The sequence below is a fragment of the Lissotriton vulgaris genome, chromosome 1_2 (assembly GCF_964263255.1).
Source record: "Lissotriton vulgaris chromosome 1_2, aLisVul1.2, whole genome shotgun sequence".
NCBI lineage: Eukaryota > Metazoa > Chordata > Amphibia > Caudata > Salamandridae > Lissotriton > Lissotriton vulgaris.
The window spans coordinates 126,749,165-126,772,129 of NC_141686.1; the positions used below are offsets into that span (position 1 = coordinate 126,749,165).

General features: G+C 44.5%; 1 protein-coding gene across 1 annotated transcript in view; it reads left to right on the forward strand.

Moving 5' to 3' along the window:
- AGK (acylglycerol kinase) overlaps positions 1-22,965 on the forward strand; it is a 226,117-nt gene that overhangs the window by 30,523 nt on the left and 172,629 nt on the right. The window contains exons 4-6 of the mRNA XM_086952969.1: positions 9,250-9,325; positions 9,930-10,022; positions 13,890-13,922. Coding sequence (XP_086809095.1) covers positions 9,250-9,325; positions 9,930-10,022; positions 13,890-13,922 — 202 coding nt within the window. The remainder of the gene's footprint in view (positions 1-9,249; positions 9,326-9,929; positions 10,023-13,889; positions 13,923-22,965) is intronic.

Below are 22,965 nucleotides of genomic sequence, written 5' to 3' on the forward strand. Positions count from 1 at the left end.
AATCGTAGCTCTCACTATGAAACTCTTTGCCTCATCACTGCCACCCCCTCGACTCACCGGAATACATATCTGTATGTAAATAGAAGTCTGAGTTCGCCAGGGAATGAAGGTGCCCATGTGTTTTTAATTTTACAAAGACCGTTCCCATACTTTTGGTTTTAAAGAAAAGTCATACCATAATTGTTTAGGGGGACCTGGAGGTACCTCCGTGAGAGAGTGAGAGGTGGGGTCTAAAGTGCTTTAATTTAGGGAGTCGATTGAAGCATCATGATGACAACGTTTTATTATTTGTAGAGGTAATTTAAGGATGTTTACTTTTGGAAATGTTCCTTTTATGTCTGAAATAGGTACAGCCTGGTTAGATAATATTAATATGTATTCTTCGAAAGCATTTGTTTGACTTCAATATTCACAGTGCTTTCTGTAACATGGTGGGACCTCATAGCACTATAAATACACAAGTCACTATTGCGCACTGTGCTATGATGAGTTTCCCAAAGACATCAACACCACAGACGTCATTACTCTACTGAACCACTGCATGGCTGTACCAATGCACCTTCACCCTCATCTGCAATACTCCTAATCTTATAAAATGGCATTCCTCCACACTACTGATCTACATACATCTCTCCAAATATATCTCTAATGCCTTATTAAACTTCCTCAATGCTCTATCTGCATTGCTAACCTTATAAACCGATGCATTTATAGCACAGGGAACTCCCACTCCTCACCACCGCTGCAGAAAGGAACCGGGTGCAAGGACCGGAAGTGTAGCGAGTGACCAGACTACACTACCCAGTGTCTCTTGCAACAAAGCACGCCGTCACGCTCCCACTGACAGCATTGCACGTCAGGAGGCGCGTTGAAAAGGGACCAGGGCCCGCCCTAGCCCGTCATTGCCAGGAAGAGGCAGGACAGGGCCCCCCCCTTCATCTGGCGCACTGCTCCATAAGGTCTCAAGGTACTCTAACTTATAAACACAGCCACTTTGTGGAGACTTTGAACTGGGACTGTGTATCATCAAGCCTACCCTACCATCAGTGTAATTTGATTAGGAAGAGGGATGTGTCTCCATTAATGCTGCTAAATGGGGAAAAGGAAGGACATGGAGGGTGGGGGAGTACCCTTATGTAAAAAAGGGAAAAAAGCTAAGAAAGTTCCCCACGCAGCTACTAACTGTGTTCTAACTAGAATTGAAGCCATTGTTAGCAAGTGTGAAGAAGTTCTGGGGGGTAGCATTAATATAAATCCGGCTAATAACACCAACCCACCCTTTGATGTTCCATCCCAGATGCAAATAAGAGTAATCCCTTGCATGTTTAACAAGCAAACTCCCCATAGGCATCTTATTTGCGAAGTACACAGTCCACCAGATATGACCAGACCGGGACTCCATCTAACTCTGACCCAAAATTCGCCATTAGATGGAACCACTAGAAGGATGCAACAGGATCGCAATATTGATACCCAAGTACTTTGTTCAAATAGGTTTGCAGTCCTTGAACATGTAAATGAGGACACTATTGCAGTCCCATTGAGAGAACATAATGACCCTGAAATTATTGATAATATAGCTATCTGTGGTTCTTGTGCGTTTACAAATAAGGGGTTACTAGTGAGAATTAAAATTCTCGAAAGGGAACTGGCATCCCTGAAAGAGAAGGTAGAGGTTCTTCTAGTTAGACTTGATCATTCCGCTGCTGCATCTGCCCCACCCCGGCCATCCATACACACCAGCCCAGCAAATGGGGTTAGACTAGAGAACCCCAAGGGAGACACACTTGGGGCATCTCTAGAGGTAGGTAATCGAGCACAGGGTTTTTTGTGCACTGATATTATACCCCACAACATCAGATCATACGCTGAGTCCGTCATAGACAGGGGTCCTAAAGGGAGTGCTACGGGCCATGCCACCACCAAAGTAAGCTATCATTGTCCGGTCCCCTCTAAGCCAGCCCAGAGCAACCAAGCTAGCAATCATGCCAGAATGAGAATACAAGGCGACACAACCCGCCCAGCGAATAATTTTCCAACAATATACATGACCCAGGTGCCAAGACTTAAGACCGCTAGGGGTTATGAAAGTAGTGAATCCCTACAAAACAAAGCAACACATTGGCTGAGGTATATAAGGGGTTGTAGATCAATAATTCGGGAGGACATGGCAAAAGTGTGACGGGTCACATCGGGCAACTCCCTGACTGATTGTATTGAGTTACAGCTATATGATCCAGTGATCGCTGAGAATCTACTGGCACTAGAGTTCAGAACATCCCCCCCTGAGAACTCTTCTATCCAGATCCGGCGCTATCCTCCTTGGTCACCAGCCCGGGAGGGGAGGGACTCGGGACTGAGTTCAGTTGATTGACTAGATGAGGCGTGGGCACTAAACATTCCTCCAGATTTAGTGGGGTGTATGTGCAGGGAAACTGCTACGGGCCCTAGCAGCCCAGGGACAGGAGGAAAGGGGAGGGAGAATAAAAAAGGCAATATCGATTGGACTGCGCCAGTGGAGGTTAGAGATGCCCGGCCGATAGCAACAAATGCAGGTGTGATCCAATTCCTCTCCTGGAACATAGCAGGGTTATAAAAAAAACGGGCTCTTCCGGAGTGGAATGAGTTTATTGGCAATTACGGCATCTGCCTGTTCCAGGAGACATGGAGTTTGGTCCCTCTGCACAAATCAGGGTTTACTACATATTGTGTTCCGGCGATCAGTTCAGGTAAAGGGCTCCCTTTCGTGGGGTCTCCACATCTGGATCAATATTACTCTAAATTGGTCCATTATTAAGCATAATTCTCATTCTCAGGATATATTGCGTCTGACAATTAGAGGGGGAAAAATGCGGCCCATATGGAGGTCTTTAATGTATACGCGAGAGGGTCTCCTGGGGCCCAATCATCATCAACCCTAACAGCTTTAGAGTTCGAATTGTCCTCTACCCCCCCAACTCTGGTATTGTAGCAGGAGATTTCAACTGCACATTCGAACCGTTGAGCATAGAGGACATTCTGGGTATTGGAGAAGAGGACGACAAATTGGCTATTCCAACCTTAACCCCTTCGATGCTATTGACGGAACGGTTCCATCATGAGCGTCTGTTGGCCTGTGCTCATGACGGAACGGTTCCGTCATGAGCCCGTTGGCTCATTAGAACTTTCAGCACAGCGCAGGAGTCTGCGCCGCGCTGAAGGTGTTAAACATAGCGCCAATAAAGAAGTGGACCCAAAGGGCTATACAAATCAACGCCCTGACCCTAAAGTACAACCTAAGAGCCATTAACGGCAGGACGCGCTCTGATCTTAGCTGGGTGAATACATACAATAGGATCAGTTCCCCCTCACGGATCAACTATATCCTGTTGGATACACGGCTATGGGGTGACCTTCTTGACATGGAGGTCAAACCCAGTTTGGACAGCGACCACAAACCCCTGGCTATGCAAATTATTCGCAAGTGGGATACTACATCCATTGCGACACTTAATGCCCCGGTGATGCCAACGAAGGAGGTAGTGCCATCTAATTGCAACAGAGGCCTTAAGTGGCATAAGGTTGCTAATCAGGAAGAGAAAGTACTCAACGTAAGGGACCTTATAGAGCATAAGATCATAGAGTACGAACTATTTAATACCACCTGTGAGGATACGCACGATTCCCAGTTCCCTAGGCTTTATCAAGACACAATAGGAAGGCTAGGAGAGTTTTTAGCACCAAAGACCATAGAGAGCAGAAAGCCTGCCTACCTCGACCATCTAATCTGTGGTACTCCGCTACATGCAGAGAAATGAGGCAGGCACTAGCTACAGCTCTTCGGGCAAAAGATCCCCCAAAAATAAGAATAGCCAGGAAGGACAATGCTAGAGCAATAGAGCAAGCTAAGCGCATTTGGGAAGAATCCCACTGGCAGGAGCTCAAATCTGCCGCACAGCTGAAGGATCCGAATGTGTTTTGGGAGCTAATCAATAAAAGCACTCTGAGGGGAATGGACCCGTTATCAAACCACATAACAGGGCGCCAGTGGTATGAAAAATTCTTCAGTCTGTATTGTAGGGACGAAGAAAATTTGTCTCCTAGGCCTGGGACACCTCCACCCATAGATAGGGTCCCTATACCAGCTGAAACTTTCCGGGATTAATGAGGTATCATTGGCCATAGCAAGCATAGCGCCAGGTAAGGCGGCGGGTCCCGATGGCCTCCCTGGCGATCTACTCTTCACTGACCCAAAGCCTTGGGTTCATTTTATTTCACTCGTGATGAACCTCATTACCAGAGGACATGCTGTTCCTGACTCTTGGAAGGATGCCGAGGTAGTGACCATCTATAAGAAGGGGAATAGGGAGGATCCTGCCAACTACAGACCAATTAGTTTAATCGAGTAATACAGAAAGTGGTTGGCAGGGTCCTCCTTATGAGGATAAGGTCCTGGATGGACGACCAAAGCGCCCTATCACATTTTCAGCCAGGGTTTAGTCAGAGAGTTGGCACGATGGACCAGGTCTTTAGATTTTATATGATTCACTGGAAATCTGTGATCATCGGGAAAGGCAGTCTCTATTTGGCATTCATTGACTGGAAGACTGCCTTCGACCTGGTCCTGCGTGCCAAGCTTTGGTAGGTGCTATTGGATCTAGGCATTTCCCCCCTGATCCTGGATTTCCTTAAACGCCTCCACGAGGGGAACTATGCCAGAATTAGGTGGGGCAGCCAGGGCCAGTTGACAGAAAGGGTGGCGGTGAACAGGGGGGGTACGCCAGGGTTGTGTATTGACCCCGACTCTGTTCTCTCTCTTTGTTAATGGGGCAGTAGACCATTTGAGGGAGGACCCAGCCGATGCCCCAACCCTGGAAGGCGAGAAGTCGCCTACCCTACTCTTCGCCGATGACACCCTTCTGGTTTCAAAAAGCCCGATGGGCCTGAAAAAACTGTTAGATCGGTTTAGCCAGTTCTGCGACTCACAGGGCCTAAGCCTTAATACATCTAAAACCAAGTTAATGGCACTGTCATCTTCTAAACGGTTTAGGAATTATATCAAGCTGAATGGTACCCCATTAGAACTCGTCGAATCTTTCGACTATCTGGGTATACGGGTCAACAACTCGATGAAGTGGAATTCCCACTTGATCAAAATGCTTCTCAACCACAAACGGGTGTCGGGGGAAATTCTAAGACATCAGCAACTTTCTTCCAGCAGACCAGTAGCCCCGGCCCTTATGGTATACAAGGGTAAAGCACTACCGTCGGCCCTCTATGGGGCGGAACTATGGGAGATTCGTGAACATCACGTACCTAGTAAGATCAGAGAACAAATTCTATAGAGGTCTGGTCTCCCTCCCACCATCTACCCCATTGGTACCGCTCCGCCAAGAATATGGGAAACATTCCATTAAAGATATTGCAAGGCTTTGCCCCTTATTATTCTGGTTGCACCTGAGTAGGACCCCAGAATTGTCAAACTATGCCACTGCCCTTATGGAGCTTATTGAGCTGGATATAGGCAATAGGTCAAATGGAACTGAAGGTTTAAACAGCTTGTTTTTGACATCGGACTGGCAGAGGCATGGGATAGCCAGACCCCTCCGCCAAAAAAAACTGTTAAGAAAGCCTATTGGGAGTGGGTCCAAGCAGAGAAGGCACTCCGCTCCAACCGGGGTATTTCTGACAGAGCAGTTCCTAGATCATAAGCATGTCCGAAAATTGGAACCCATTCTCGACTTTATTCAGTCTCCAAGAGAAAGGACACTATACCTGAAGCTGAGGTTTGGAACTCTTCCACTCAATGAACTCATAGCAGGGTGGAAACAACCCATTGTGATGTCCACTTCCTGCCCTGGCTGCGCAGCCCCCTCAGAATCTATCCCCCACTTTCTTTTTGCCTGTCCAGTTTATGGATATGCAAGAAGAAAATGGCTGAAACCTGTTTGGGATCCAAGAATTATAGGGAGGTGTTGCGTATCTTAAAAACTGATACAGCCTCTCCCAGTACAATTTGTGGGGTAGCTAAATATTTAGGTTGTGCTTGGTTAACTAGAAGCAAGCTGTCGAGGGATAATAACAATAATAACCGACAAAAGCTAGGCTCCTTTACGTGCACTGTCGCCCCTACTGTTAACATATTTGTCTACTTTTTATTGTTTTTATATACTATTTGTATTTATTGTAAATTTTAAGACGAGTTTCTTTTTTGCACCAGTTGTATGGAAATATGGTACTGCCTTTTGTCAATGTCAATGTCTTTTAAAATTGGTACTGTTTTTTTAGTGATGAAATTGGATTGTACATACTTTTATGATATTTTATATCGAATAAAGTCATACAACAACTAGTATGTATTCTTTGAAAGAATTTGTTTTATCATATACATTAAATTATGGTGGCAGGCAGTTTTATATTGTGTGTAATATAATTTTAAAATAATGATTTCAATATTGACAGTGCTTTCTATAACATGGTGGGACCTCAGAGCACTATAAATACACAAGTCACTATTCCGCACTGCGCTATGATGAGGTTCCCAAAGACCTCATCACCACAGACGTCATTACTCTACTGAAGCACTGCACCTTCACCCTCAACTGCAATACTCCTAATCTTATAAAAAGGCATTCCTCCACTCTACTGATCTACATACATCTCTCCATATATATCTCTAATACCTTATTAAACTTCCTCAATGCTCTATCTGCATTGCTAACCTTATAAACCGATGCATTTATAGCACAGGAAACTCCTACTCCTCAACAAGTTTACTCCTACAGTAGTCTTTGCCTTTCCAGTACTTGGATCCCAGCCAGTGTTCCTCACTTTTGTTTCTCTTACCTCAGTTTTTGTATCACTGAAAACCCATGCAACTCTGCTAGTTCCCTCCATGCCTTCAACTTTACAGTATTAAAACCTCAAATTATGTTAATCTCAAAACTCGCCTTACATTGACTTTGGTAATGTTCTGAAGTGGGGAAGGAACAGTTTTGCCAGAAATGTCCCTTACATTTATCTAATCGAAATCACGTTGGTAAGGAGCTGCCTTATGTGCCTTTGGAGTTTTCCGTGGCGCAGACAGAACCCAAACTATGCAGTTATTGATTGAAACAGCAACACTTCGTCCCCTTGAGCCGAAAATATTTCACTTTTATGTCCTGTCGTAATTTTTTCTTTTTATCTTGGGATTTCATAAAGCCTTATCGCCTACCATGAGATCCTGATTGTCCTACTATCTAAAGTTGCTTTTGATAGTGACTAAATAAAAATGACTATAGAAAATTAAGTACTGTTCCTGAGAAAAAAAGAAACTGTGACACATTGTGGAATGTAGGTCCAATAGCACATCTTTTATTTAGGTGTTTTTCTGCCATTGTTGAACAAAGACCAGTTCCAGAGTTGTTGAACAAGTTGTTTATTTCCAAAGTTGAAGCTCCAGGTAACCAAAGCTGTCCAACAGGGGAAGCCCACTTCTTAGACAGCTGGAATGGGAAGTGGTCTCACAGACCTTCAAGGAAATAGTGAAAGGAACAAAAATGTTACATTACATTAACTGTTAAAAGTGCTTGTTCAAATTCACTGGGTCACTGAGGAGCTCCTGTGTTAGTAAGCATAGGTAAATAACTTTACCTCCTGTGCATGAAAGCATTATGTAGTAAGGTGAAATAAAGGAGGTTTAAAGGGTTTGTATCCCCTAAACAGAGAAGGGTGCCCTGCAGTATATTGCAGACCAAATGGCTCACAATTATACTTTACTTCTGTACCAGAGAGAGTTGTAGATAGAGATTTACTGATTCTGTAAAAGTTCCAATGTTTTATACCTTGCGAAGTTTCTAGTGTGTGGTCGATAATTTAGTCAATAAGTCCCTCTGTGGTGTAATCCATACTAATATTATAAAGAGAGAGCCCAAACCTTTGAGGCGGGTAATCTCAGGAACCACAGCACCAATCACAGCATTGGAAATGACAGTTGGAGCAGATGGACATAGGCAATGCAGCTGGCCACCATATACATTAGAAGGGTAAAAGAACCTTGGGGGCAAAGTAGTCCCTTGTTGGTGTGGCCGTTCTGCTGGGGGCGTGTGCATACAGCGATAAACTAAAGCCTTCAAAGTACTTCATTGTGGGCGTCTGCGTTGTGCTGGGGGTGTGGCCATACAGCGATGGGCGCGGCATTCGCTACGTATTACAACGGCATTCCGAAAATAAAACCCTTCACAGTACTTCCTTGTGGTTGTGTGCATTGTGCTGGGACCGTCTCCATACAGCAATGGTCGCGGCATTCGGAGAAAATGGTGCGCGGAAATCCGGTAAAACAAGCGTTCACAGGACTCAGTTGTGGCCGTGTGCGTAGGGCTGGGGCGTCTGCAGACAGCGATAGGCACGCCTCAAACCAAGTTAGATTCCACCCCTTGCGCCAAGCCTTCTGGGGGCGACTACCATTACAATAACACTGGGCGGTGCTTTTGGCAATTTGCGGTGCGTTTGCCATTCACGCCAATGTGGGTTGTGGAACTGACAACATAGCGGGCAAACACGGCAGCATGACCCATTAACAATGACCTCATGTATGTATCATGTATTCATTTGACCACTATGAGGGTAGAAAAGCATGTCTCTTCCAGGATTCGCATAAGCAAATGAGAAGGCAGACTGTACTTCTAATATGAACACTAACAGAAAGAGGATTTCAGTTTGGAACACCTGAGTCCTGGGAATATGTGCAGAAAAAGGGGCTTGTGTGTCCAGGACATTGACCAAAAGAAAAACTAGTATGATATTTCAGTCTATGGAAGCAGAATCTAAGGGGATACTGCAAGGGACTTAATTATTAAGGATCCTGCAGTGAAACTACAGCTCTCACGTGATTGTATGAAGTGTAGCTCCTGAGGATCATTACTGAGACTAGATAGGGTGCAGCCACCCTATGATACTGAGTGAAAAGCCTAATTCAATAGAATGTTGACCTCTAGAAACCGAGCTGAGCCCACTCAATCCATTGCTCTCAAATCATATTAATGACACTGTGCCTGGGGTAGTGGAACTGGCTACATGGTCACAGGAGGAGCTTGTTTGTACGAGGGTGACAGCCTACTTACACGAGTCCATGAGGCTGGAGACAGGAAACAGTGACACCTGTGTACGGTGCCCCTTAACCACCCCTGAGAGCAGGGATAAGGTAACAAGTCAAACAGGCTGGTAATGGCCCATCATGGGAGGCCACCTCTCTCTATTACTACTCACTGGGTCATTTCTCTCCTTTAGGAAAGCAAGGAATCTTTTTGAAAAAAACGCTGCTCCAATTTTACATTTGGCTGGTCTGGATGTGACAATTGTGAAGGTAAGAACTATAAGCCTCTGGCAACTTAATTTCAATCTCCAGCGCTCTGTCCAAATGTCCACTACCTTACCATGCTCTGTTTAGATGTATTCTTATAAAAGGTTCATGTAATGGTTTTCATTTCATGAAATAATCTGCCCAGGTTTATTAATGTCAGTGGTGATGATATGCTAATTTCCTTAATTTCTGATTGAGTATCGGACTTCAAGTTGTTGGTTTATCTTGTTCTTTGTCTAAAAGATCAATCTCTATGCCCTTTTTAGAACCCAGGTACTTTTTAAGCTGCTGCATTGCACTAAAACCATTTATAAAACTGTTTGCCTGGAAGTCCTAAACAAGTAGCTTTAAAGGTCTTTACAGGAGCAGTTTCCTTCCAGCAGTGGAAATCATTTGGGGATTGTTTTATGGTCAGTGGGTTTGATTGTCCTCCTGGATAATATCAGTTCATTCTGACTTACTTGAACTTTTTACTTTGACTCCATTCTATCCCAGTGAAAGACCTGTCTCTTTACTTTACCTTTGATCCCATCTTAAACTTTCTCTTTTGGTTTTGCAGTTTCTAGCCCTCTACTTGAAATGACATTTGGATCTCTGTATCTTTCAGACAGATTACGAAGGGCAGGCAAAGAAGCTTCTAGAGCTACTGGAAATGACTGACCTCATCATAGTTGCTGGTGGAGATGGAACCCTGCAAGAGGTGAGAGTATGAACCTGCAAGAGGTGGAAGTATGAACCTGATCATTATTGATATAAGTCTAGTGCGGCTGCAGACTTTAAGAGATAGTGGTGCATTGTGTTCTGTTATGTGTCTGTGGGGTACAGCAGTGATGGAGAATGCACATAAACCTTTCAAATGGCCCTATTCTGTTGCCCTCTCAATAATGTGTTGGTTACATCCCTGTTTGTTCTTCATCTTTGTGAAAACTTTACTGTCGTAGAGGAGGAAAATTAAGTATTACACTGTTAGGACAGAGTGAAAACTATTTACCTAGAAGGCAAGTGGAAACACAGATCTAAATGACACACACTTCAGAAAGCCCCATGGCCGATCGTATCAGAATGGCATTGCCATTGCGCAATTTGGATAAGTTGACAGTAAAATTTAAGATGACGATGATCTTGTCTCTTATCCATATAGATGTAAAGGACAATGCCTTTTATTTACGTTTTGGTTTTTGAAACATAATAAAACGCATTGTCATTTACAATGCTAATAGATTAAAATTGCGTAAATGCGAGACCTATTGCATTGCAAATGCTTATTTTTATTTGTACTGCTGCCTGTGGGTGGACCTCACCAGTCCCATAAGCACTGCAGAGCAAACTTTAATTTCGAAAGCAATCTCTGACATGCTGGTAGTTGCATTCAGGGGGGCCAGGCATATCTATTGGGGTGCCCGGCCCCTTCAGGCCCCCTGTGGCTTTGGCCTTGCACTCATCTGCTACTGGAGGCCCTCCGTGGCTAGTTTAGGTTCTGTTATGTGCGTATCTGTTTATGGATTTATTCCGTTATTTTTCTTCGGTCCTCTCGCAAGACACTCTCATCAAGAGCTGCATATTAATTTTGTTCGCAAAAGTTCTCCTAGTGAAAGTGATAGGAGCACTAATTTAATTCAGCTTATCAGAATGTTTGTTAGGGGCATTTGTGTGTTCATATTTAGTCTGGCAGAGTCCCCACCAATTTCTCCTCCCTTAGATATTATCCTGCTGGAGTACCCTCTTTCAGTCTAGCATATTTTCCCATGTCTGTTGCATGGGTATCAGAACGCTGTTCAAGCATATCTAGGTACTTGAGGTACCACACTGCCATCAGCGTTTTCAAGGGGAGAAGTGTTAATGAGACCTGTGCTCCATCTGTGCCACCCACATAGGTGCTGCAATGCGTACGATGTGATAGGCTGTTACAAGTGCTTCAGCATATCGTAGGTGGGGCAGGGAAAGCAATCCAGAGTCTCCAGCACTATTTAGACAGCAGGATTTTTAATGGGCGTTTAGCTCCATGTCCTGAAAGCGCAGTGGCAACTCTTCCACCATCCCTGGCTTGCCCCAAATCTGAGCATTAACGTAGAAAGTTAAGTCTGAAAATATGGATGATGCTTGCGCTATGTATGGTGCCTCACCACATGAGAGTTCTAAATGTTCTAATGCCTTTCATTTCTCTACATTGTCTTTGCTTTAGAAACGAAAGTTGGGCAGCTTTTCCTTGCACGAGTCACTAGTATATTCCAAAAGAATACAAATGGGGTCAGGGAGAGACTACCCACCACCCACCTCACTTCTCTGCCTGCGGGTGTTTTGAGCATGGGTGGTACTAATTTCAATCTCATGTCTGTGCGCCATTCACCATTTCAGGGTTTGCAGCACTCCACGTCTTGTCAAACTGCTGCTACCTCAATTTGTGCTTACTGGTCCCTATGGAACCTCTTTGCCACCATGTTAGGACAGTCTTATTGTTCAGCGGAGTCATTCTCCACCTGGGTCCAGCCACCACTAGGAACTGTGCTGAGTCCACCCGTGCTCCGCTGACACTAACCGTTTCATTCATTCTGGGTCCCATGGCGAAATGCGCGTACGCCCCGGGGTCTATCATGCTGTGCCGCGCCAGATGCACATTAAGAATCAACAAATGTATTATATCTCCATTCTTATTGAGGCGCCTTTAGCCTCCAACTCAGTTCCAGTGTTTTTCCTATGTCACTTCTCCATTGCTCCGCCAGTGCATATTCTTTTCATACTCAGATGACTGGCGTCTATAGCGGTCGATCGTGAGTGTTGCTGAAACACTCCTCGCTCCATGGCTCCTAGCCCTAATGACAATCATTGTTAGTCCTACCTTTATGGCAGCAGCTCTGACTCTAACGGACAGAACATGTTATAGCAAAACAGAGCAAACCCTATTTATTTTATAACCCTAAACCACATAATAAAATTGATTTCTCTTCTTTCCCAGCATTAAGATTTCTGTGATATAAAATTCCATAAATTGTAATGTGTAAATATGTTCCTATGTTGCCATCTCTGGGTTTTGGTGATATTTGGAAACCGTTTGATATTCTGCCTCATGGTTTGATCAAACCAGAATCCCTCCCTCGATGGCAATAAAGGAATATAGGATCTGATTACATGGTTAACATTATGTATCCTGAAGAAAAAAATACAATGCACACCCACACTTTCCACAAGTCGCCAATAGAAGATTACAATGGTGGTCTAGCATTCTGACTCCAACCACTAAGCTTTCTCAACCACTGAACGGGCCATCTATTGTGAAAATAAATGTTGCCCAATAACATATGTTCGCACATTTATCACCTCAATGCCAAGGAGCTGTTTGAAACAGACTAGAAAAAATATTGATTAATTCCTCACTGATTTTATTCTCACATCACTTTTGAGAAGAAAACAACTGAGCCATAGGCCAGGCCTTGCACCCTACCCCTGTGCAGCCCATTCACAGTGGAGGTTGACATGAAAGTGAATTATTAAATAAAAATAAAAAATAAAGAAATTCTTGGGGAAAAAACGAGTTAAAGACAAAGCCTCGGCGAAATCTCACCGGTAGGAGGTCTAGAGCGTGATTTTTTTTCTTGTGAGTGCTCGCCAACCTACTGATGGCAAGCTGCTTGAGAGAAAAAAACTGCACTCCGCGTCACGTCGCTAAGTTTTTCGGAACTCTGCCAGCGAAGCATAATTCTTCGCCCACCCCTATTAAAGACTGAGTTGTAGCTAATGTCTGCAAAACCACTCATATTCACCAGTTATGGATAGTAATACGCAATATACACGCCATAACTTGCGCTGCCTGTCATGAAGAATACAGTACTTTACCAACGTTACAGGAACAAAAGACACACTGAAAAGAAAAAATCTTGGTGGGTGTCTTGTTTTTTGTACATTGCTAATCTTAACTGGCAAATTACAGTGCTTCTCAGCGAGAACTATAACCTAGTTATGAGTATGCTCTTCTTTTAAGAGGTTTTCTGTGGATTGTTTACGTGGTCTCACACCTATGGCCACACCGCTGCCACATGGTCTAGGAGGCTCGTGAGGACTTTTTGGGATAAATGTATATATTTTATTAACTCTTCTTTATAATGATATTGTAACCAAATAAAATACAACCTTTAGTATAATGCCTTCTTTCACTCTTCCAGGAAGTGATGGTAGCCTTTCGCTGTATAATGATCACATGCAGACCACTGTTGAATTCTTGAGAATAAGAGATGACAATAAATCTGGGAAACCCAGGTTTTTAAAAGTCTGTGTCCACTCTGTGTATCATTCTTTCGCTGAGTAATCTGCTGCATTTATAAGGTTTGTTGGGTGGGTGTATACAGAGGTTTGCTGTTATTCTGCTAAATGCCTATATTGAGTGGGTGCAACCAGCCCCTTTTCACCTGTATGTCAGATCATGTGATGATGGAATGGTATTGATGTGTACTAAAATCCTTCGTCCTGGCCTGTGTGATACTTCTTAGATTATTTTGGTGCTGGTGTAAAGCTACAAATATTTAATCTTTAAGTGATTTCAAGCATCGCTAATCATGATATGTTATTATTTCAGGTTGTAACAGGACTTCTTCGAAGAGCTGATCAGGTAAAATGTGCACTTTTATTTTTCCATTATGAGTGGCGGTAAAACAGCTGGGATTTCAGACCCTCTCAGCTTTTCTACCCTTGGAATTACCACAAAATTATGTATTTCCAGTGGTGCAGATCTACTCCATATTCCATTTTTTGGATTACTGACCTACACGTTTCCCCCAGTATTTCCAGCAGCCAAAGTGTCTAGGTACTGCCAGGGCCCTCGCCAGGAGGCCATTGCAGCTTGAACCACCCATTACCGCTACCAGCGACAGAACCTACACAACTACTAACGATAACACTACTGCAAGTGTGATAATTCGGACTAATTCAGGCTCCCAAAACTAAAAGAATGGTTTAGTGGGGGTTTAGTTGCTTTTAATTTTTTTTGGATTAATAAACAACTCTTGTTCTGCCCTTGCCTAGATTACACATACAGTGTCACCATGTGGCAGACTGTCATAAGTGCTGGTGTTCACAATTAAGTACTAGTGCCGAGCACCGGAAACCTCTGGCTCAAATTAGGCACTGGTCTAGGTATAACATTTGAGAGCTGGTATGTTCCTATCTGTTGTAATCTTGGAAGTGTGGCTTGACTTAAGCTTATGTGGATGAATATAAATGTCCCTGGAGGATTACTCTTACTTAAATACAACATGTCTTTAAAAATGATTTGTGTATGTGAAATCATTTTGCATGTTGATACAATACGTGCAGATGGTGCATCTTCCTCATACATATTGATGAGTTCTCATTAAGTTCATCACAGCTAAGGCTTCCACCAACGCTAATGATATTTTTCGTGGCGATTTTAATCTGCACTGGAACGATCCCAAGGATACACATGTCAATGCCATCAAAGACCTCTGACCCAAGCCTGCTTTCTACCAACTCATTCAAAAGGGGTCACTCTTGACTGGATTATCTCCAAAGAATCATCAGCCAAACTCACCTCCATAGACCCATGTGACTGGTCTGACCACCTCAGCATCACCTTCCTTCTACCTGGCACCCACAAGACCAGGGCACCGCAACCCGTGATTCACAAAGGCTGGATCAGAGACATAAAGAACCTGGACTACAGGGAGCTCGTGCCTCCTTGAAAATCCGACCTCCCCCCGCATTTCACAACAGTCGGTGGCCTAAACGATAACTACTCTGCGACTATACTGAACATCCTAGATGATCTAGCCCCACTAAACCTGAAAAGAACCCAAATCAAAGACAGAAACCCCTGGTTCACAGGATCCCTCAACAATGAGAGGAGAGCCCTTCGGCAAGCTGAAAGAACCTGGAGGCAGCACCCCTCTGCCGCTCATCTAAAACTCCTAAGCCAAGCCAGAAATGTCTACAACAGGAACATATTCAATTCTAATAAACTGAATTAGAGAATGCCAAGAACAGACCCCACAAGCTCTTCGAACTGGTCAAATACCAATCCAATAAACTGGCCAAATCATCGAAAGAAGCCCCCAAACCTCTAATATCCTCAGAAGAATTCTCCTCTCTCTTCGCTGGTAAAATCTCAGCCCTTGGCAACGAACTCCACTCCATCACGTACCTGCAACCCCTTCCTGACCCGCCTCCTTCTACCGCAACGCCCTCACAGGCTCCATCCAATAATCAGGCTCACTGGACTGACTTCGAAGTCTGTGATGACGACTCAGTCTCCAAAATCCTTTCTACCCTAAACCCGAATAACTATTTTAATGACTTGCTCCCATCCAACTGCCTTGTTGCTGTCGCCCAAGCTATTATTCCAAGCTGGACTGCAATAATCAATGCCTCTCTCTGGCAGGGAATGATACCTGACTCGATAAAAGCCGGCCAAGTCCTCCCAATTCTGAAAAAGCCGTCGCTGGATCTAGCCTCCCCTAACAACTTTCAACCCATATCCAACATGCCCCTCCTAGCCAAAGTCTTGGAGAATTGTGAGCAACAGCAGCTAAGTCAACATATCAACAACTTCCACCCACTCGTTGGCTTCCAATCCGGATTTCGACCTGGGCACAGCACTGAAACCACCATGCTCCACATCGTTGATGATGCCCTCCAAGCCCTTGACCAAGGCAAATGCTGTCTTCTAAACCTCCTGGACCTTTACTCTGGCTTCAACACGTTCAACCATGAAAAAGTTCTTGAACGCCTCAAACTCAGGATCGGATTGGAGGGCACAGTTCTTGAATGGTTCAGGTCCTTCCTCCAAAACCGATTACAGAGATTCCTAATCAACGGCAACCTAACTTCACCATCCCCGGTCACAGTTGGAGTCCCTCAAGGATCAACCCTTTCCCCCACCCTCTTCAACCTTTACCTAGAACCACTCACCGAAGTACTACGCACTGCTAACATCTCCTACCATATGTACGCTGACGACACTCAGATATACATCAAAATCACATCTCTTGAAGAGATTCTCTCCCTGAATGAAGCTCTGAAACTCACTGTCCAATGGCTCACATCCAATCAACTCAAACTAAACTCAAAGAAAACAGAATTTCTCCTTATCTCCCCTCCCAACACCAACCCTGAGATCCAATCATGGATTGAAGCTATCACAGCCTTAAATTGCCCACCGACAATCGTAGATTTGGCCAAATCCCTTGGAATTACCCTCGACAGCAACCTGAACATGCGAGGCCAAATCAGCCAGATTCCACCTGAGATACCTCAGGAAATTTAAACCCTTCCTCGATGCTCCTGACCTAAAAATGGCAGTCCAAGCACTTGTCATTTCTAGATTGGAATATGGCTGTTCTACACTCTGGGGTCTACCCAAGGTCTCCCTTGCACCTTTAAAAGCCTGCCTCAATGTGGCCGCCAGACTACTTACCGGCACAAGGAAATTCGACCATATTTCTCCACACCTAAAAGCTCTGAACTGGCTTCCCTTGAAGCAAGAATACAGCTCAAACTAGCATGCATCACGCACAAGGCTTTATACGCTTACTCCCCTGCATACCTTGCACAGAAACTTGTGATCTCCGGAGGAATCAGAAACTCCTGGTCGGCCAGAGACCTCTTGCTCCAACCTGCACGCTTTTGGAGGAAATAAACATACAATCTGGCCTTCTCCAGGGCTACTCCAAGAATAAGGAACTCTTTCCCACCTGCCATCAGATGAATCCCCTCTCTGGCTTGCTTCAAAAAGGATGGCAAAACCTTCCTGATGGGTAAATTTCTCGCTTAACCTCACCCTCACCCACCACTATGGCCCTGATCTTTGGCTGCCTACTGCCTCCCTTCGGATTACCTAATCACTGCACCAAGAACTCTGGGAATTGTGTCCGAATGGTTAAAAGTCTTTTTTTGTGTAGAGGGTTATCCAGTAATATACTGTCAGAACCGCTTTCAGAGGGCCACAGAACAAATAGGGATTCCTGTTCTGAGCCCACCCTGGGGGTTGAAGCCTTTTACTCCTGATATCCCAGGCCCTGACTGTAGGAAAGTAGGATCTTCCTAGCATGGTTATCCCCTCCCCTTTTTGCCTGGTATCAGTGTGTTTAGACAGTAGTTTGTCGGGATCCTGTATACAATACAATACAATACAATACAAGTACTGTGGTACCTCCACAATTGGCTACTGGTGGACCCTTATAAGTCCCTAGTATATATAGGGCATATGTACACCAGGGGTCTCCCATGGGCTGCAGCATGTATTGTACCACCCATGGGAGTCCACTTAAACTCTGACTACAGGCCTGCCATTGTAAACTGTGTGAGATGGCGCTTGCACCCCTCACAACAGATAAAGGTATCCTTCTACCTGAGGTCACTGCACTAAAAACCTATAAGTGACCCCTATGGTGGGCCCTTCAGTCCTGATGGCATGGAGCTTAGTTACAAGTGTGACGGTGCCCCTGCATGAGCAGGACACCCTCACATACCTCTGAGTCGATTATCCAGGCTTTGGAAGTGTGGTCAGCCATTTTAAGGTATATAGTGGACATCAGTCGTTACGGAATGTCTAACTATATGATGGCTGCACTGAATCTGGTCATGTTTGGTATCAAACATGTTGGAATCATACCCCAACACGATCCCTTGTATGGGGCATCATTGGGGGATTCCCCTCCCACCCTTTACTCCCAGTAATAGCCTTTCAGGGCCTTCCAGAAAGCTAGTGCTGCTGCCGACCACATACACGATTCTGCCCTCCTGCTGCTGAGCTGAGCTTGAGTAGGGGAAGGTAGAACAATATGTTTCCTGTCACAGGGATGTGTGACCACCTCCCAAACAAGACTTAGATGTATTGGGCTCAGGTGAGGGTGCTTTCCAGCACTGCCAGACTGTTTTGAAGGGCACATTTAGTGCCCTCCTTGCATACTCTGATTTGAGCCAGTTGATTAATCCTTGCCCCCTGCTCCGGCATGAAACTGGACAGAGAACAGGGGAGTATCCTCCCCTCTGTCCAGCCCCTCCTCCGAAATTGATCCCTGATTCGTCCAACCTTTTACATTAGGGTACTAAAGGGCCCGCCTGTGGGTGGGTCCTCAGATTTGTTGTTGAAAAAGACTCCTCTCTGAAACCAAGACACTCTTCAGCAGTCTGGACACTTGGACTTTGTTGGACTTCGACTGGAACTTAAGCGGCATCAATGAAGACTCTTGCTGCTCCTGGTCTTGCTGTACTTCAAGTCTTCTGCGTCGTTTTCTGTGCTTCATCCAGGTACTCCAGAAGGCCTGTGGGCATCAAGCAGTACAACAAACAATTGGTCCCAGTAGCAACATTTAACAATAAGAAAGAAAGAAAGAAATAGTGGCATTCACAACACCAACATTTCAAATTTCGCAGTGGATGCGGTTTTTCTTTAACTCATCACCAGCTTATTTAGGAAGCCCACGGAACAAAATACACTGCTCAAGGACAACAGCGACCATCCTATAGCTCTGAGGGATTCATTACCATACTCACAGTTTCTGCAAGCAAAGGTGCTCAGCTTCAAACTCACTACCAGAGGATACCCTAAAAGACTGGTACGCAATGCTCTAAAAAGAGCATGGTACTGCCCCAGAGAATGCTTAAACCCACACCCAAAAAACAACTCGATCGCATTGTTTGTGTCACTACTTTCTCTCCATCATCACACAAACTACGCAAAAGCATACAAAAGCAATAGAGTGTCACCAATGCAGGGATACTAAACCTAGACAGACCCCTCTTCGCATTTAAGAAAAGCAAAAACATCAAAGACCATCTAGTCAGGGCCGTACTACCATGTCCTTCCAATACAGGTACACTACACGAACACTGGGGTCTACCACGATTAACAGGACATGCAAAATGTGGAAACTGCACTGTCTGTAGATTTACCTCGGACTGCAAAGAATTTGTGTTTGGTACCATCAAATGTGCACTCAGAGAGTTCTCCAACTGCAACACCAGCAATGTTATCTATGCCATCTTCTGCCCATGCGACAAGATCTACATAGGCCAAAAGTCACAAAAATTATGGATCAGGATCTGTCCGCACAGGAGCAGACTCTGCTGCTAAACACAAAATGCCCCATTGGTAGAACATTTCGAAACTCTTGGTCACACTGAAGATGACATCCGCTGGACAATAGTGAGCGTGATAAAAGTGCCCCAGAGAGGAGCTGTCCTCTCCCAACTACTCATTAAAGAGGACTTTAAATGGATTTTGAGGATGGGCAGCATCCACACAGGCCGAAACCAACTTAAAGACTGGACGACACTATTGTAACTCCACCCTGTTGCAGTCTTTCATGTCCAAACTCCAAATTTGTTTGAAAGATACCTTGAATATATGCAGAACTCCGGCAACTCTTTTCGATTGAGTACTCACATCAAGTCACTAAAGATGTGCAACTGTAACGTTGCAGAATTTTTCACATACGTCAGGGCACAGTTCTACAACCCCTTTTAGTTTAACACCATCAGTCACATACTGGCACTTACTATGTAGAATTTATCACTGCACCCTACTTCTATAAAATTGCTGACAGCTAGTCACTAGTTTAAATGAAACGGTGCTCATGTTATTGTGAAACTCACATGTATAGTTTGTTATTTTAGATCCTGATATATATAAGTCCACAAGTTGCTTGTAAGCAAAGACGCGCACTCAGGAGTATGCAGCAGGCTTTCTTTTATTCCAAGATTACGCTACACGTTTCAACACAGTGTGATCAAGGCACAGCTTGTGTCGAAACGCGTAGCGTAATCTCGGAATAAAAGAAAGCCTGTTGCATACTCCTGTGTTGCGCGTCTTTGCTTACAAGCAACTTGTGGGTTTATTGGAATTTTAGGCTGTAAGGTCCGCCGAACTAACTCACCACCAGATGTAGGGAAAAAGGATCCCGGAAGGACCCTTGATATATATATTTTCTTCGTGTGGCCTCACCTTAATGGGATCCTGTCAGTGATGGATATATATATATATATATATATGTCAGGAATGCAGAGGAAATAAAAGGAGAATGGATGCAATCTCAGTTGTGGTGTGCGGCTAATTTCTGCTCCGTAAGGAGGAGGTTTGGAGAAATACTTAACGGTTTGGTTCTACCGTAAGCTAAGCACCTCCAGCAAGTGCGCCAGTGTCTACCCGCCAGGAACCGTCTTTTTGTGCTGTGAAAGCGATCAAGGGTGGACAGGTGACGCCAGAGACCTGCTCTGGCATGGATCACAGTAAGCCTTAAAAGTGGGCTTCGAAGTGGCACAACTGACTTTGCATCTTTAAATCTCGAATAACAGGAACCGTTACCCACTGGAGGGTTAAAAAAGAAACTTGGAAAACTACAAACACCACAATGCTTGGCGGCTCACTAGGGGTGTCCCATCGGGACGATGAAACAAAAACATTCACACCTGTGAGAGGTTAAAATCAGAAGCGTTGATGGTAACTTCCGTGAAGCATAATCCTTTGAAAAAGTTCTGTGTAGAACGAAACATGTCAGGAATGCTGAGGAAATAAAAGGAGAATGGATGCAAGCTCAGTTGCGGTGTACGGCTAATTTCTGCTCTGTAAGGAGGAGGTTTGGAGAAATATATATATATATATATATATAACACCTTTTGCTGACTTCGTTGGTCCGTTCCTCATTTCTGCTGGCGTGGAAGCGGTGTCTGCGAGCGCAGAGCGTGCTGAGGAGGAGCTTTTGTTTCATATAAATATATATATATATATATATATATATATATATATATATATATCGTGATAGTACTCTCTTAAAGTCACGTATTATGTGCAACTAAAGTCACGTATTATGTGCAACTAGCCAATCTTTCACTAAAGTGTCATTCTATTGAATCTCAACTTTCACCTTCATCATCCACATGTTTTTCCGTTTAGCAACTGTTCCATGCATGCAACCACCTCCCTCACTCCTTAACTCTCCACTCCAAGATGGCCGCCCCGCGCCACTGGTCACATGACCCCGCCTAGACATCCAGCGTGTCAGCCCACAACCACCCTGTGACCCTTTGCGTCAGTCACATGATCCTCATATCCCCGCCTCACACACTCATCGGTCCACTAGGATTTCATACACATGCCTCGCTGAGACCGCATCCAAGATAACCGCCTGCCTTGCGTCTCGTTTCACCAGTTATTCTGACCACAATAGAAATCCGGCACTTGAGTCTCCCTTTTTCCTGTAGACCCACCGGTCGCCGACCGGACTCCTCTCCACCTCAACAGCATTACGAGCATCGCTCTCATACGGAGGTAAGTTTCTCCGTGTCTAGCCCCGATACAGACCGCAACATGCTCCTGTCTGGTTTTAACCACTTCTCCCTCCCCTCCCCTCCAGGCTGCCAGATCCACTTCATAATGCCACTGCCCCGTGGTCGCCATCCCTATCTTCCATCCCTAAGGACACCGCCCCTAGTCTTGGTAACTACACAGTTACCTCACTCCGGTCTCCCACGGTAAGTCTTCCTAAGCCGTATTTCTTCTCCCACCGATTTGCCACGTTAACCCAATACCCCCCCAACCAATCACCCCTCCAATTTTCTGCAGGTTAACACGCGTCATCTGCAATCCGGCTATTCTGTCTGCTGCCTTCCAGCACAGGGCCCCACTTCAGTTATTGAGTTTCATGCTCTGAACTCACTTTTTTGATCGGCCTCACAACGTATTCCTTCACTGATATACGTACAGGCACACTGATCAGACCATTATTTGGGCGAGATGCTTCTGGGCTTTACTGGCAGTTCACCTTATGCACAAGCTCTCCTTATGCATGGAATTATGTATTACATCTATAGATACCCTGACTGACTTAATTGTAGACACTACTCCATCTCCTACACACAATCTCCACCAGTTATTGCTACTCATGCAAAATGCAATATAAAATGTTAAGTGGTATATGTGTTTTCTGCCTAATTAATCCCTGACTCACCACCCTATACGTTGTTCCTTTTTCCCCTTTCCTCTCCTCATTTTTGTTCTCCTTATTTAAGTTCTTACTTAATGTACAGTAATTTGCAGGCAATTGTTTCTGGCACTTTATCTGATAGTCCTGATGATGATCCAATATCTTCCTGGTAAGGATCGAAACGCAGTCAACATAGTTGTCAACCTTCTTCACAGTGATTCTCGCATTTGATATTGTGTAAAGGTGACCTCTCTAATTGTTTCAAAATCTACATACTGCTTTATAGAAACAACCACAAACTGCCTGAGCCATTTTACTTTGTCTGTTTTACATGTGGGTCTAGAGATACAGGCTTGTATCCCACTGTCTCGCAATTCTGCTCTATTTCTTAAACTATTTCGCATATTAAAAATGCCTCTATCCGGCTCGATACTGGCAAAAATATAGCACTGACTGGGTCTATATTTATTAAATACACATTCCTCATTTTCTCAGGAACCACTGTCTCTTATAAAAAGTTAGTTCCCAAGGTCCCTGACTGATCCTATTTGGGTTCCTGTTTTTGTTTACACACATTTATTTTCAAGGCATAAATCATTTCCTATAGACAACTCAGTTGGTCATAAATGCGGAACATGATTATATACGCAACATTGATGCTGTAGTATGGGAATAGGTAGGGGTGTTCTGGGTCAAAGTGAGCGAGATTGAAAG